This window comes from Astyanax mexicanus, chromosome 6 (genome assembly GCF_023375975.1).
Source record: "Astyanax mexicanus isolate ESR-SI-001 chromosome 6, AstMex3_surface, whole genome shotgun sequence".
Lineage (NCBI taxonomy): Eukaryota > Metazoa > Chordata > Actinopteri > Characiformes > Acestrorhamphidae > Astyanax > Astyanax mexicanus.
In genome coordinates, this window is record NC_064413.1 from 26,369,391 (window position 1) to 26,386,127 (window position 16,737).

Here is a 16,737-nt window from a genome sequence, read left to right on the forward strand (position 1 = left end):
AATTGTACACCAGATTTCCTTACAGCCTGCTGTGGTTTGTGTATATGCGTTTGGTTATGCACCTATGCATACCTGTGAAAAAATGGGCTCAGTGTGTGTGTTTGTGTGTGTGTACATTTTGTACTGATTATGTACCTGTGAGAAAATAAGTACTCTGTGTCCACCCTCCTTCAGCTTTCTCAGCATCTTACACAGCAGCATCAGTTTCCCAGAGGACTTTGTGAGCGCACCACCTTCGTACATACCATTGGGCATTTTAGGAGCTTCCTGTAATTAAAAACCAGCAGAAATCTATAAGTAAATTCTAAACCACACAGCCTTGTCTCAGCAGTATTATTTCTTTTCACCACCCCTCCATTTTCTAGAGCAGTGGGTGGAAACTCACGGTGGCAGCGGTGGGGAAGAGGTAGGGGTGGTTGCAGCACTTCTTCAGGTCCATCACCACATTCAGCAAAGACACCTGATTTCCACCACCACGCGTGTTTAGAGCCTCAAAGTTTCGCGTCAGGATATATTTATAGTACTTCCTGTAGCAGACAAATACACATAGACAAAACAGTCAAAGCCAGGTCAGTGAGGTTGCCATTTACAAAAAATAAAAAAAAACATTTATCATTAACATTGTTAATGTTCTGCCATGTTCTGTTACAGTCAAGAAAACAAATATCTTAACAATTTAGCAAAATGCATAGGTTTGGTCTAATTTAAGACTAAATATGTTATACTTAAAAAAAACATTGTAAAGGACAGTATTTGCATTTTATTATGCTTTAATTTGGTTTATTGAGTTATTGTTACAGAAAGAAAAAAACATACTTTATATGTCTACCTTATGTAATTGCATTTCAATAAGGGATGTAATAGTACATATATTTATTCTGAACTGTCAGGGTATGGATGTCACTGTTTGGTACATGAAGTCATATGAAGAATATTTTGTATGTGTGACGTTTAACGAAGATGAGGATTAAGAAATGCAATGCAGAGGTCAAATTTCTACCAAATAAATAATAAATAAACTATAGCAATAGTTGTTTGGTTGGTTCTTCAACACCTTCCTTTTTGTCTTACTCTAATTGATTAGCTTACAAATTATCAGTTCCCTATTTGTAATAATTGTTCTGTTCGCAAATAAGAAATTATGACTTTTTCTTTTTCATTTTGAATAATGAAATCAGGGTGGATTGGACAAGGTAGAGAGGTCCCCTTTGTGTTAGGGTTGAGCCCAATTCATACTTCTATGTCGAACCTACGCCATAGACTATGCATATCCAGCGAGAGTGGGCTACACAGCGGAGTGCATTTATACTTCTGCGTGCTCATATCAGCGGCTCTGCTCTATATTTCCACAGAGGTGTGCCTCAAGCTATGCTGTAGGCTACACGGCGTAGGTTCGATGCAGAGGTATTAATGGGCCTTCAGTGTCCAAAATGATTTTTTTTAAAACCTTTTCTCATTGACTAATTTCCCTTTCTTCTGTAAACGTCCGATATACTGTTAAACGTGACAATATATACTGGATATACTGGATACTTTGAAAACATCACAATACTCCTTTTTAGTACTTCAGCGTTTCTGCAACTACCTCCCTGTTTCTCTCCTCTCTGTACTATCTTTATCCCCTCCCACCTTCCCCTGTCCCCAGCTCTCACTTCTGCATGGGGCTGAGCTCCACTCGGACGATGAGTTCTGTTTTGGAGGGCATGTGTTTAAACACGTCTGCTTTCAGCCTTCTGAGCATGTGCGGTCCCAGCATGTCATGCAGCTTCTTGATCTGGTCCTCTTTAGCAATGTCAGCAAACTCCTCCAGGAAACCTTCCAAATTACTGATACACACACACACAATAAAATCAGGGTAAATACAATATCAATAATAAAAATAACATTTAATCTAGCAACAAATAATGAAAAATGCAATTAATTGTTTCATTGTGTGTACTGCAGTGGTGTAATGACTCCAAAACACATGTCCATATAAGTGTCACACTCCTTTGGCCAGCACCAGGTTAGTATTTCACAGTGATAAAACTCTTGCATCTGGACTGCAATTATAAAAACAGTGGATCTCTGTGGAAGAGCGTGCCCAAAGTGTAATTACGGTGCGTGGCAGTGGAAAAATAGCTATTTTATTAAATGCGAGGTGATGAAACTCAGAGATGTGGATCCGGACAGGAGTAAAATTACCTTACGATCACGGATTTCAGCAAAAAACTGTAGATAATTCAGCCTGTAATTTTCTCAGAGGACGTCTGAGAAAAACACAGACATGGTCGTTCCGGACAGGAATAAAATCACAAAAATTACCCCAGGACCCCCTGAGAAACTAATCCTGTCCAGATAGAGCTTAAGCTTTGCCTAGTTTAACCTGTCTTTTGTCTTAGCCTCTGATTGCAATGTTTGTCAGTTATTATACCCTTGCCTGATTCTTGGACTGTGTTAAGCCTGTTACTAAAGATTAAAGATGAAAGATTTCCTCTTTGTGGTGATAAAAAGACCCCCACACCTCACACTGATAGAACTCTCCAGAGAGATGTTGCTTGTGTGTGATAAACAATGTGAGGAGATGCTTGCTGTTTTGTCCTCTGACTCTTGTAGCACAATGTTTACCACCATGTCAACATGTTCAACTTGGAATATCTTTTATGCTGTAAACAAATCATCACAGACTTAAATCTAACTGATGAATAAAACAGAAAAATACTACACACACACACACACACACAGGTTCTTACTTGAATCTCTCTGGGGTGAGAAAGTTAAGCAGGTGAAAGAGCTCCTCAAGGTTGTTCTGAAGAGGAGTACCAGTCAGCAGCAGCTTGTGCTGCAGAGGGTAATTATTCAACACTCTGAAAAACTGAAACAGTGAGGAACAAAAAGAGAGAGAAATTCTGGTGAAACACTGGTAAAAATAGTTTAATAGCTTTTTAACACCCATGACAGATATTCCCTTAATATCCATTAATTGACATTCATCCATTTTATAACTTGAACAGAGAATAAGATCAGAGTTGGCTTCAGTTAAGTTTTTGGCAGACTCACCTTTGACTGGTTGTTTTTGAGTCTGTGAGCCTCGTCCACTACAAGGCAGGCCCAATCTATGGAGCCCAGGATAGCCTGGTCGATAGTGATCAGCTCATACGACGTCAGCAATACATGAAACTTTACAGCTGCCTCTTTCTGCAGGACATAAACACCACAATTAACAGCAAACCAACCACAATTGCATCTACAGCTTTAGAGATATTTTAAAGTTAAGAAATAATTAATACAATAAGAAGAAAGTTAGAAGAGATGGTCTGACATTTTATACAAGAGGTAAAAATACAATTTCCAGCATAAAATTACGTAATTAAATAAATACATAATGCATTAAAATTTCGTCAACCGAAACCGAATATGTGAAGCAATTGATTTTAATTACTCAAAATCAGAACAACCTACAAATACTATACACATATAAATAGCATAGTACCATCTAACTGTCATCAACTCTGAGTAAGTAATCCAGCTCAAAAAAAGCTTATCACTGTGGCTATTCCACTTAAAGCATGACCAGGCTGGCATCACCGCTAAACAGTCATGCCCTGCTTTCACCATATAAAAATTGTAAACTGTAGTTTTGAAATTGCCATTTCTTTGCAAAAAAAACTAAATTTAGGCTATTGATTTTTACAATGGTGACAAAGTGGCACAACTCATTCAAATGCAGCAAAATCACAATAGTAACTTAGAATAGAAACTACATGACTTTTATAAAAAGTGTTTAAACATTTTGTCTGAATAAACTGTAAAATCTTCTTCCTCACCTTCATTTTGGAGGCTTTCTTGCCGCCGCGGATGGCATTGCCCTCGAACGTGAACTCGTTCTCTCGGATGACGGCTCTGCTGTCCTTGTCGCCTACGTAGGTGACCACATACATGTCGGGGGCCCACATCTCAAACTCTCTCTCCCAGTTAATGATGGTGGACAGCGGAGCACTGACCAGAAATGGTCCCTTGGAATGACCCTGGAGCAGCGGAAAGGAATGACATTTAAAAATACACACAAAGCAAACCCCTCAGTAACCCTGAAACAAGATGATAAACAACAACATTAAATAGCAAATCTTTCTGACATTCTCTTGTCCCCACAATCAACTGTGGTAAAGTTTGTTACCATGTTTTCTCTCTGCAACTTTTCTTCATAAATGCATTTCACCTTGCTTTGTTTATTTATTAGCAAAAATACTTATTTGAAAAAATATGCAATAGTACTTGCTGTCAGCCTATTATCACTATATAATTATAAATTGTATATTGCGTATGAACTTTTTTCGTGCATACTTTTGCTCTCAATAGAAAATAAATGTATATCAAAAATGGGAACGTTACAGTGGAAAGAAAAAAAAATCTTAACTTATATTTAATTCTGGAAAACTGTCAGAGTTCACTATTAAGAAGGACAGACATACAATGTTTTTGCATGACAGCCTTATAAAACTCAACTTTACTGATTTTAGTAAAAAAAATAGGCCTTTTCTGCACAGGCTGTGGAACTGTCACTGTATGCTGAAGAATTAGGATCTCCTTTTTTCTCTCTCTCTCTCTCTCTCTCTCACACACACACCCTCACATACCTCTTTGTAGAGAGAATAGAGAAAGACAGCGGTCTGTACGGTCTTGCCGAGACCCATTTCATCAGCCAAGATGGTGTCAGTGCCCTGTGCCCAGGAGAAGCGCAGCCAGTTCAGGCCCTCCAGCTGGTATGGGTGCAGAGTGCCACCTGTCGAGTCCAGATAGTCGGGCTGCCTGTCAAACTTTATAGTGGGCTATAGAATAGAAATAAACATGCACCCACATGGGAAAAAAGGGGAATAAAAAAGAGAGACACACAGAGCAGAGAGTGAAAAAAAACAGAACACTGGGAGAACACTTAGCTGACTCTAGAGGAGTTATTATGTCCCACAAACTACGTATTATCGTATGTACTGTCATATATAACAAAACCTCTGCTATCATTCTGATATGATTATCCTGTGAGATTGGGAGAGATGTATGAATACAGCCCTATCGGACAGAATTACTTTCTCAGGGGGATGTCTGTGAAAAATATTTCACACTTTCATCACTACTCAGTAATAAAACTTTTGCATCCAAAATGCAATTGAAAAAATAGGAGGACCAGTGAGTTTTTTGGATTTCTTGGTCACATGACAGCACATGTGTAGCAGTGGACAAATAGCTATCCAGACTGGACTGAAATTACAGGAGAATCACAGAGTTCAGCGAAAATGGTCGTTCCAGACGGGAAAAAAATCACAGGGGACCCCCATAAAAGAGAAAACTACCCCAAAACCCACTGAGAAATGAATCTCATCCGGATACGGCTGGTTTTAAGTTCCTTACTTACATCCACCACAGGGTTAGTAGGAGGCTTCTCTATCTTTCGCACTTTCACTTTCTTTAGCTTCTTTCCTGGTCTGCCCTCATCTCCAATCATCAACTCTCTTAGAGAAAGAGAAAAAAAAAGACATTTAAAGAATGCAAAGGTGAAAAACACACTGTTTTAGTTCTTGTATAAAACTGGTGTGGTGCATCATATGCCAATGTGCATTTACTTTGTGAATATATAAATGAGTCTAAGTGCTTGATAAAGTCCACATAAGAGTAGAGCTGGGCGATATAGCAATATTTCACTGTATTGTGATAAATATGTCTATCACATTGACAATATGCTTTAATAATAATTTCAAGGATATCATCAGTGCTTAAGGAACACAAACCCAACTGTACATTTCATTACAGGGAGCGTAAAAGCCTGTTTAAAAATATGTTCATACATTTTGTGTGTACACTGTTAACAAGATTTCATATATAGATTAGATAGTAAACAACCAGGCTGCCTTAAAATGTTTAAGTTATCTGAATAATTCACAAAAAAGCCTTCATTTAATCACCTGGTTCCCACTGTTTCTTCTTAACAAATGAATGCACCATTACTGCATGAAACCACTTGACACAACATTTGTAACTAAATTCTGACTGTGTGGTCACTTTTTTTTACGTTAAAGCACTATATGATAATTACAATGTAGTGAATTTGTGTTTGTTGATTATGTATGTACCTGTGGTTCCAGTACTGCTGTTTGTAGGTTTCATAATCAGGGATTTCCATATCTTCACTTTCCCAACAGGACTGGTCATAGGGCAGATCTCTCCATTTAATGAGGTAATGAACGTTATTCTTCTTATCAACACTGAAAAAAGAGAGTATGAGAGAGAAAGAGTAAGAGAAAGGGAATAGAGAGAGAACTAATATTTAGCACATAACACTGACACTGGTTATAATGTTAAACTTGAAGGTGAATTGTCGGTTTGGTTTGAGGATGCAGAAGATTCTACCTATGGTTGAGGATGCGATGTATGAGGAGCCACTCCAACTTCACACCATAGCGACCAAATTCATCATCCATGCGAGCATAGAAAGGATCTTTGCTCTTCCTCTTGATGCTTTTGTCCTCGTCACCCTCAGCACCAAAATCCAGAATGGGCGGCTCCTCCATATCAGTCTTACGCTGAAAGTTGCGGAACATCACCTGACAATTCAGCTCCAGCTAGGGATACAGAAAGAGATAAAGAAATAATGCAGTCAGTTATTAGTAATGTAAACAAATCAAATAAAGAATGTAGTATGTGTTAAAATGTTGTGTAATTAAAATGTGTTTAGTTTAAATACCTTTGAACACAGCTGTAATAAAACATGCATAGCATGCTGTGTTGCATCCAGGAGCTGTGTGTGCGTGTGTGTGTGTGTATGTGTGTGTGCGTGTATATGTGTATATATGTATATTGAGTTACCTGCAGTTCCTGTACCCAGGAGCAGTGCCAGTAGGACATGTTGCACCACTTGACAAAGAATTCCCTCTCTTTCCGGCCAATCATCGGAGGAGGATCTGGTGCATCTGCTGGGAGATCAGGGGGGCGTGGTACTGGCATTGGGGGTGGAGCCTCTCCCCAGCGCCAGGTGAGAACCTTCTGGACTTTACCCTTCAGAGGAAGAGACTAAGAAAAAAAATTACATTTAATTAATTTTCAGTTCGGTTTGAGAAGACACTTTTTTCCACAGAAGACACTTTCATAAAGCAGTGTTTCAAAAACCTTATTCCTAAAAAAATATTGATATAGATAGGAAAAACAAACACTAAAGGAATGTGAAAAAAGGGTTCTGGACTGAACTAGACAGTTATGATACAGATAGGATACGTTTATCAGTGAAAGTATTGAAAGTAACTGTGATGATATTGACATCGGTCACAGACTTCTGGTGGTACCAATATTCAACCAAATTAATATAATTCTGCGAGGCAGAAATATAACTTGCAGCATCAAAAATTATTTTTAAAACAACATCCATTCATTAATTTATCCTCAATCATTTTATCCATTTCAGGCGGGTCATAGCGGAGCTGGAGCCAATCCCTGCAGTCATCGGATGGAAGGCAGGATATTCCACTGCAGCATTCAAGGCATAGTACTGCTATCCAGTTTACACAATTTTCACCTTCTTCCTAGTATCTGTACATATTTTTTTTAAATAACACCATCACAAGCTGGTAGAAACCACACTAGCAAATGTATGTAAGATGATAAGATGTTTGGCATTGTATCTAAGTAATAGTCTGACCAAATATCAAATAAATTACTTCTTATGCTAGATATGACCAAGACTAAGTTAATCGTCTGAAATTCAAGAGATACAGTAGATAATGAACTAGCACCTCATCTCAGTAAACACTAGCCTAAGGATGAATCTAAACCCCCTCAGAATAGCTCCAGATCTTGTTAGACAAATCAATGTAGTTTATAACACACAAAAATTCAACCCACTCTATTCTCTGTCTCACTGAGAGCTGTTCACACGTACCCGGCAGCGAGGGCAGATCCACTCGCCGTTGGGAATGTCAGGCAGGGGTGGATTAAGGCAGTGCAGGTGGTAGGAGGAGGGGCAGGTGTCACAGCACAGCAGCTCTCCACCATCCTTACACACACGACAGAACTCCATGTGGTGGTCATCCTCCTCCTCCATCCCTTCATCATCCCTTCTTGCGTCATCATTCTCCTCTTCTCCCTCTGAGCTCTCCTCGCGCGCCTCCCACTGAATGCCTTCCTTCTCCTGAGAGAGAGGGGGAGAGAGAGAAATATGAGAGGCATCAGACTGAAAAGAAGAGCAAAATAGAAGGAACAAGACTAAGGCAAAGTTTATAGTAATGTGTGCCAGCAGGAAATACAGAATTATATACGCTTGGACGCCTTGAATTGGTAAATAATCTAGTGACTTTAATAATAATAATAATGTTGAAGAGATTTGTTATACTGCTACTGTGACCATTTTACAGTTGTTGTTTTTTTAAACAAATTTAAGGAAAACTGATACATTAATAAAAACTCAGTGCTTTCTAAAGACCCCTGCTATTTAGTGATCAGGGTTCAAAGGCAACACAAAAACTATTTGCATGTCAACTAGAAACTAAAAACTTAATACTGTGTTTCTGAAAATCGATACAGTATTGCAAAATATAATTATTTTTTACATCCTAATAAACACATTGCATTTGGCATTTTTTCAAGTGAGACGCACTGTCAATGAACATCTATTTTCTGGTCTGTTTTTAAACATAAGGCACACCGGATTATAAGGCATATTTTAAGTGACAATGGTAAGTAACAAGGGTGTCGCCATGTTTCCCTTCTAATGTCGCCTAAAAAAACTTTTAAAGTCAAATGAGCCCTGGATGAAAATCTACACAGAATTCTCTTCTGAAAATGGATTATTTGGGTGAGTAAATCACTTTAGTTTATTTACAGTAAGCTTAGATTTCCAATATTTTCAACAGAATGGTTAGCAACAGCACTAGCCTCCAGCCATTTAGCGACTAATGCTTATAATGCTCCAGCCTTGGTGATGGAGAACTAAACTGAAACTCATTTATAAAGCTGTACTTCAGCATAGTGGCTTTACTGCTTCTTACAACCAGACTGGTAGAATTCACACATAAGTAGCACTGGATTATAAGCCACAAAATTAAAGAATTTAAAGTTCGCCTTATAGTGCGAAAAATATGGTACGCGGCTGTCTTAAGAACAGAGATGCTGCCATAGTAAACATCTTTTCATCTTTTAGCTGAGGAGTCAACTAAGATGCAGTCACCCTCACATTTTTGAGGTCATGCAAGAACCTTGTGTCATTTTTTTATTAATTGTGTCAAATTTCATTATAAATCTTTCATTATAACTACCAGGAATGCTCCAAAATAACTTGGAATAAAATATTTTTTACACTGACTTTTATTAAAGTTAAGCTGTTTCCACTGTATCCAAAAAAGTTAATATTTTTTGGATATATTATGTTTTGGAAATATTATATGTTGTAGTAAAATGTACAGAACAACAGCAACAATACGTTTTAATATATATATTTAATAAATAAATACATTAGGAAATAAATGCAAATTCGCCTCACATTTGAAAAATAAGCTTTTTGATTATAATAAAACACTCTCACATTCTTAGGTGTCGGCCTATATGAGTATAAGTTACTCACGCAGTGTGGGCAGCTCCAGGTCCCCTCAGGGGCTTTCTCCATGTCTGGGTCCAGGCAGACCATGTGATAGGCTCTGGGACATGTATCACAAAGGATAATCTCCCCACCCTGCTGACACACCTCACAGTAGTCCTGATGATCTGTCTCATAGCCATCACCATCCTCAGTCACTAAAGAGACAGAAGTAGATCAAGGTTAAAGTAATAAAAGAAAATAAATACTGAACGTTTGGTGGGTTTACTGGGTTTTTTGTAAATGGTTTAGAATTAAAATTTTCTTCAGGTGTGATTAACCATTCCATCTCACCCTTTTTCTTCTTCTTGGAGCTCTTGGACTTCTTGTTCTTTGATCTGCTACTGCGAACAGATCCATCACTCACTGAAAAACTGTCAAAATCGCTGTCACCATCATCATCCTCGCCACTCTGTCAAATGAATGGGTGATAGAGAATGAAAAGAGAGAGAGAGGCATAGTGAATGACAAAGACAGAGAGTGTATTACATTTAGGCCTGTTTTAAAGTAGCGTAAGTGGTTATAGGAGTTTGTAAATACTGATATCTTACAGACGATCTCTTCCTCTTAAAACTTCCCAGTTTAATTTTGAGTGGTGCAACTTTCTTGGCTTTAGACTTCTTGTCCTGGACCTTGGGCTTGGTCTTCCTGCGAGCGTTTGGACCTAAAACACACACAATATGGAACCAATCAGATTATTGCATTTAATAAACCATACAAAGAATCATAAACCATCTCTCTATCTCGTCCGTTCCTCCTCACCCTTGCCCTCTTTGGTCTTGGCTTTGCGCAGTGGAGGTACAGCAGGGGGCTGTTGTGGAGTCTGGGTGGTGGCTGCAGTTGCCGGCGCAGTGACTGGGGTGGTCGCTGGGTTGGCTGGCACAGCAGCAGCTGGGGCCGTTGCAGCGGCTGCTGTTCCAGGTCCTGCCGGTTCTGCCCCAGCAGCTTTTACCATGCTATCCACAGCCACTGCAGCGTTAGCTGCCACCAGGGCGGCGCTGGCACTCGCTGAGCCACGCAAAGGGTTGTTGGTGCTGAACTCACGCCACTTGGCCCCCAGAACCATCATCATCTTAGACACAGCAATTTTGGGATTTTTACCAGCAATCAGAGGCCTGGCAGGGAGAACAGGGGGGACAAACAAAACAGTTTCAACAGTTCATTAATGAACTATAATTAAATGATAAATAGCAACAACAACAAAAAAGCAATTAGGAGTGTTGTTTTTAATATAAATAAGGACAATTTTGTGAAATCTGAAAAATATTTCCTGATATCAAAAACAACTAAAGACTTTCAAACATATATAACCCTAACCGTAATTGTGATTTAACTGTAGTAACTAATGACAATAATTAAAAACCTTTGGGTTCAATGAAATTCACTATTAATGTGCTACACATACCTTAATTAGTTTTTCACTTTTTTAAAATAAGGTTATTTTAACATGCTTTATGTACCAAAATTCCATACTGAACAAACCAGTAGAAATGCAAAAAAGTTTTTTACACTGAATCAGAAAAATAATTTTCTTACTGCTAATAAAATGCTCTTTTTCACCAGTTTTTGTGGGACAAAGAGTATATGTAAGTAGGGCAGAGGTTCTGATGTACCTGACCATCTGGCTAAATGCTTTGTAGTTGGTGAGGGAGCTGTAGTCTTCCTGTGTGAAAGTGTAGTCAATGTCCTTCATGCCCCAATCTGCAAGGAGCTGAGAGGAAGACTTGGGCTCCTGGGAAAAAGAAAAGGACCAAAGATTGCAGTGACAGCAGATTCTTTAATGAATAACTCGCTTGCAATTCCAAATATACATGTAAAAATAAGTCTAACCAACTTGAGCTTTTTATTATTTGTTTACCCCATACTCTAGCCAATTTGGAAGCCACTCATATATACTTCCTTTATCAATAATAATGCCACCAACATTGTGAGAGAGAGGACCAGCAAATGCCTCCTCTGATACATGTGAAGCCAGTCACCCTTGTTCTATTACATTTGGCCAACAATATACTTTAAGTTTGGCATCAAAAAACATAAGTAATATGCTGCACTGGTTAAATATTTTGTAAGAGTTTAGTTTATTTCCCTTCCCCTCAGAGTCTTGAAAAAGCAAGCAGTTAGACGGTTGCGACACTTTGGAGCTGTGCATCAACCGGCGTCCAAGAATGAACAGTAAGGTAAATTTTCTCAGAACTGTGCAACATCACTATACTGGCACAACATTTAACCTGCCTGCTCATTAAGTTTGAACAAAAAGCTTCTATCATCCTCATTTTGTATTTTAAACAATATAAAGTGATGTCAGGCTGTATTATTCAAAAACTATTGTGTTTAAAAAATTGCATATTTAAATATCAACAATGGTTTAAATAACCACCCATAATCTACAACCCTCAGTACCTGCCCAAGATCATCATCGTCATCCTCATCGTCTTCTGCTGGTTCTGGATCCTTCCGTTTGTTTTTCCCTCCAGATGATCCGCCTCCAGTCTTTTCTCCACCCGCTCCTCCTTTTTTGCGCTCCTTGGATGTGCCTGCCCTCTTCTTCTTCTTCTTGCTGGGGGCATAGTCACTGCCCTCACTCTCAGAGCGCACAGCTCGTCCTTCCTCTTCCTCCTCCTCTTCCTCCACCAGCCGCAGAGCCTCTAGCGCTTCAGGGGAGCTCACAGGCACTTCCTGCAAAATGGCCAATAAGAGTGGAAAGCAGAGTAAAAACCAACAGCTAGTTTGGCTACAGGTTCTGCCTTTATAACATAAACAACTTAATACTGTGTCCTTAAAAACACAGTTAGATACTGTACCAAACGCATTGCTAAACCTACACACATAAAAAACACAAAAAAAAATAGTTATTTTGCAGTCTGAATGGGCAGGAGGTGTTTAGGACAGTTTTAAGTGTGTTTGGAGTAGATGCTGATAAACTGACCTATTGAACTCTAAATGGACCTATACTATATTGTTATCAGGTCAGGAACACTATATATGGGAATGTAGGTCACGATAACCAGTTTTTTTTCGGATGATATATTTCCCCAGGAACAACTGCAATAAACAATATTATTGTTATTGTAAGGCCATTTTATGCCACTGATATAATAATTTAATTACATAGTAATGTAATTACACATTACTGCAAAAGTAATATAGAAAGACTAAATTTATTTCTTGAATATAAAATGTTTCAATATACCAAATAAATAAACAAATTAAACAAACCAACTGTTAAAAGAAAACTCCACTAAAGCAGTTTGGAGTATTTGAGAACGTTTGAGAATATTTGAAAAGCAAAGTCCTTCAGAAAAGTTATAAAATTCTGACTGGATGTGTGATTACTCAATTCCCAACAATAATCATCAGTTAGGTTTTTGTACCACTTACAATTCAGACACATTCAGTTCAGTCTGGTTTTCTGGAACACTGCTTCCAAAGATCTCATATTCTGTGTGCATGTCTCTAATTCCAGGCCCTGTGGCTTGGCATGAATAAGCAGGGCAAAGGTGTGGACCAGGAGATGGTGGGTGTGGAGACAGTGGGTATGTGCTACCTCTACAAGTGCTTTCTGTCGTTTGCTGCTCCTGCTCTCTCTACTCTTCTTAGGTTTCTTCTTCTTCTTGGACTTTGTGGTTTCCACCTCTGGCATGGGCTCCTCTGCTGCTTCATCTACCGAATGCCAATCCAAACGATAAAAGAAATTATTAAAAAGAAATAATAAATAATAATAATATTAATAAAATAATAATATAATATAAAATAATAGTAAATTAAGAGCAATGTTGTTCCTGAAAATGTGACTCCAACCAGTATATATTATATATTTTAAAAACAATGGTGATCAGTATATGACCTCTATATGTCCTGGTTAAAATGTTCTTTTCATTTTTTTCCATATATAAGTGCTTAGGGACCTTTAAAAATACAAACAACAACGCATGTATGAGAAAGAAAAAAATATCTGATGAGCCATTTATCCTAAACTAGCTTGACTGTTATCATAAGGTTGGGTTAGCTGATTTAATTTAAATTAACAGGGTTAAACTAGAGGGGTTGCATTTAAATTGTTAAGTCAACTAGTACATACTAATTAATTATAATTTAAGCATAATTGAATAGGGTTAATTACATTAATTATATTCATATGGTTAATTTGGCTGATTCAATTCAAGTTAACAGAGAAAAACTAGCTGGATTACATTCTCATAGATACATTTACATTTACAGCTGATTCTCTTATCCAGAGTGAGGTTACTCATGCTCACACAGGTATTACACAGGTAAACTATTGTAGTGTTAGGAGTAAAGAAGAAATGGCTTGATTAAAACAACAGACCTAAACTGCCTGGATTATGATACGTCAGGTGTTTTAATTTAAATTACCACAGATTAAATATACTGGAATACATATATAAAGTTAATTCAGCAAGTTCCATATAAATTTGGAAGGTTACATTCCCAGGGATACATTTACATTAATTAGCTGATGCTCTTATCTAGTGCTACTTACAAGGTTACTTAGATATTACACAAGCTTTTGTTGAATAGCCTACCTCCGTTTGCCCCCAGTTTTCCAAAATATAGCACTTTTAGCTTCTGATACAAGCAGAATAATTACAATGCATAGGGTTGCCCGTGCAAAGAAATCGTAATATTTACATCACTAACAAGCTTTAAGGATTTCCACATTTCCCATTTAAAACGAGGCACTGAGAACTTTAAAAGGGCACTGATAATTTATTAAAACACTGTTTATACACACAGTGACATCTTGAAATTAAGTCACGATAATTCGACTGAGCACAAACGAATAGGTAAGATAGGGAAACAGATTGCAAAAGTAATACATTATTTCTATGTAAATGCATAATTTTCAACTGTTGATGAAAATATCTCTATAACAATGCATTTTCACTGAATTAATTTAGCAATATGTTTCCCTATCCTACCTATTATTGGTGTAAAAATTGTGATTTGTTTGCATTCGCAATGCTATGCCCCTATTGCTATCATTGTAAGCCTGTTGGGAGCGTTGGTTAAAAGTGTTGTATTACGGGAATTCTGGGGGTGAATGAAGGTGGACTATTCTACAAAAGTCTTTATATTAGTTTCACTACACCCCAACTCCATTTCACACCAGTGTTTTGTCAAACTATGCTACCCTAGAAGTATGGTGGCTGGCTTCACATGTATCTGAGGAAGCGTGTGTAGTCTTTGCCCTTCTGGTTTGTGGGGTCATTACTAGTGATAGGGGGAGTCCTAATGAGTGGGTTGGATAATTGGCTGATTAAATTGGGGAGAAAATGGGAAAAAAATGAAATAAAATTATTTAAAAAAAAAAATTACTTTCAGCAGAAGCCTAGGTAAGATATGTGGATAGGGTAAATCACTGTACCAGATAATGTTTAAAAGGTTGTTTTAAAAGGTCATATACGTAATTAGAACCCATTTTTTAAAGTTTATTACTATTTTTAACTTCTAATTACAGTGTTTTTAACATGCAAGCAGGTTGTTTATTGCTCGCAATAAAAACTTAAGGAATTATCATAAAAACATATTTAAAAATGTTTATCGATGGGTGAAAAAACTCGACAGAACACCGGATTTCTCCTTTATTCAAAAACAAGCTGGTTTACTTTCACTTGGTTAAATGAGCTAACTTGCTTAAAGGGGTTTAGTTTTACGTGCCTTTTTTATGAAACAGACTGATGATATATTATTGACAGGTTATTGAATGCTTTACTCTGCTGTAGGTACACGCTGTTAGTGGTTGATGACAGTCCTGCTGCGCAGCTGTAACGTTAGGTCCTGTGAAACTCACCGAGTCCCGCAGTTTGTCGTCCCAAACCCCCCCTGCTGTCCTCCTCCTCACTCCCAGACATCGCGCTTCACAAACACATCTGAAAACAGACGATTAATAACAGCAGTCAGTAAATCATTTTCAGCTAATGTAGGCTTGCTGCGCTGTTTGTGTTTTACTTAATGAAGCTAGTGTACCTCCTCAGGCGGGGAGGAGAACTTGTGATTCTCATTCAATAACAAAAACAAACCCAACATGCTGGCTCGACGGCCGCTGTCACACTGACAGTACACCCGGGCAGTCTTAGGTTAGCGTTAGCTAACGCTAGCTAGGTAAACGGAAACACTAGATACTAGCTGACAGGGGACATCGGGATTATCACTAGTTGTAGTTTAAATAACCTAGTTAGTAAGCTAGGTCAGCTAAAATAACTAGCAAGCTAAGTTTCATTGTTCAACACTCGGAGACAGTATAGCTAACATAACGTTAGCTAACGTAACGCTAGCTAACTAGCTAACGTCCAAGCTGTGGCTTAAGCTAAAGCTAGCTAACTGAGCTGTCAATCAAGTAGCCAGGGCTACGGTGAGCTAACAGACCCAGGGATTACTAGTGTTAGCTAGCGTTAGCTAACCCAGCTAATCCCGTCCAAATTAAAACACACTTCATCCAGGAATTAAAGGACCCAACTGTAAAACTGAGTCTAAATTACAGCTAGTTAAGGGTTAAATGTTGACAGTGTGCGAACTATGTGCTGTGACACACCGGAGGCTGTGTGTGTGTGTGTGTGCGTGCGTACGTGTGTCAGTGAGTGCGAGTGTGCGCGCGCGCCCGCGCGTGTGTGTGTATTTGACGTGAAGCAAACAGCTATAAGTTAAGTTAGCGTCCTAGCTAGCTATTTCATATTTTTATTCTATTTATTAGCTAAGCTAACTGGGAAGCAGTGTTTTTTGGTGTGCAGGCAGCTGATAGCGAACTTACTCACAGGTCAGTCGGAGGTCCAGAGAACACACACACTGTCACACACTGTCACACACACACGCACCCGCTTCTGTTTGAGGTGAGAATGTAGTTAGTTGACAGACGCGCTGGTCAGTTATCTAGTAAACTTTCGAAAATAACAAACAGGTAATATAACCCAGCTATAAAAGGTGTCCAGCCGTCGTCCACTCTGCCCCCGGTTCCCTTCCTCCAGCGTCGTCAGTGACCACAAGCTAACATCCTCATACACAAAGAGATCAGGGGGTAGACATCCCATAATAATCCTGAGCACTCACCCCCCCCACCTCCAAACACACACTCTCACATACACACTCACACACTCAGCACAACACTCAGCAACATCCATCCCATAATA

At 38.5% G+C, this 16,737-nt stretch overlaps 1 protein-coding gene across 5 annotated transcripts in view; it reads right to left on the reverse strand.

Moving 5' to 3' along the window:
* chd4b (chromodomain helicase DNA binding protein 4b) overlaps positions 1-16,737 on the reverse strand; it is a 32,932-nt gene extending 16,195 nt beyond the window's left edge. The window contains exons 1-21 of one of the 5 annotated variants that reach the window (XM_022673813.2): positions 16,426-16,737; positions 15,405-15,483; positions 13,137-13,252; positions 11,993-12,268; positions 11,206-11,324; positions 10,355-10,707; positions 10,144-10,256; positions 9,887-10,004; positions 9,581-9,750; positions 7,904-8,152; positions 6,838-7,041; positions 6,382-6,593; positions 6,105-6,236; positions 5,390-5,486; positions 4,617-4,808; positions 3,807-4,007; positions 3,040-3,177; positions 2,733-2,854; positions 1,653-1,826; positions 386-527; positions 136-267 (exon numbers count right to left, since the gene is read on the reverse strand). In XM_022673813.2, the coding sequence (XP_022529534.2) occupies positions 136-267; positions 386-527; positions 1,653-1,826; positions 2,733-2,854; positions 3,040-3,177; positions 3,807-4,007; positions 4,617-4,808; positions 5,390-5,486; positions 6,105-6,236; positions 6,382-6,593; positions 6,838-7,041; positions 7,904-8,152; positions 9,581-9,750; positions 9,887-10,004; positions 10,144-10,256; positions 10,355-10,707; positions 11,206-11,324; positions 11,993-12,268; positions 13,137-13,252; positions 15,405-15,465 (3,321 nt within the window). In that variant the 5' untranslated portion in view covers positions 15,466-15,483; positions 16,426-16,737. Of the gene's footprint in view, positions 1-135; positions 268-385; positions 528-1,652; positions 1,827-2,732; positions 2,855-3,039; positions 3,178-3,806; positions 4,008-4,616; positions 4,809-5,389; positions 5,487-6,104; positions 6,237-6,381; positions 6,594-6,837; positions 7,042-7,903; positions 8,153-9,580; positions 9,751-9,886; positions 10,005-10,143; positions 10,257-10,354; positions 10,708-11,205; positions 11,325-11,992; positions 12,269-13,136; positions 13,253-15,404; positions 15,484-15,580; positions 15,917-16,361 lie in introns of those variants that run through there. The other 4 variants (XM_022673812.2, XM_022673811.2, XM_007256879.4 and 1 more) reach the window with 4 other exon arrangements.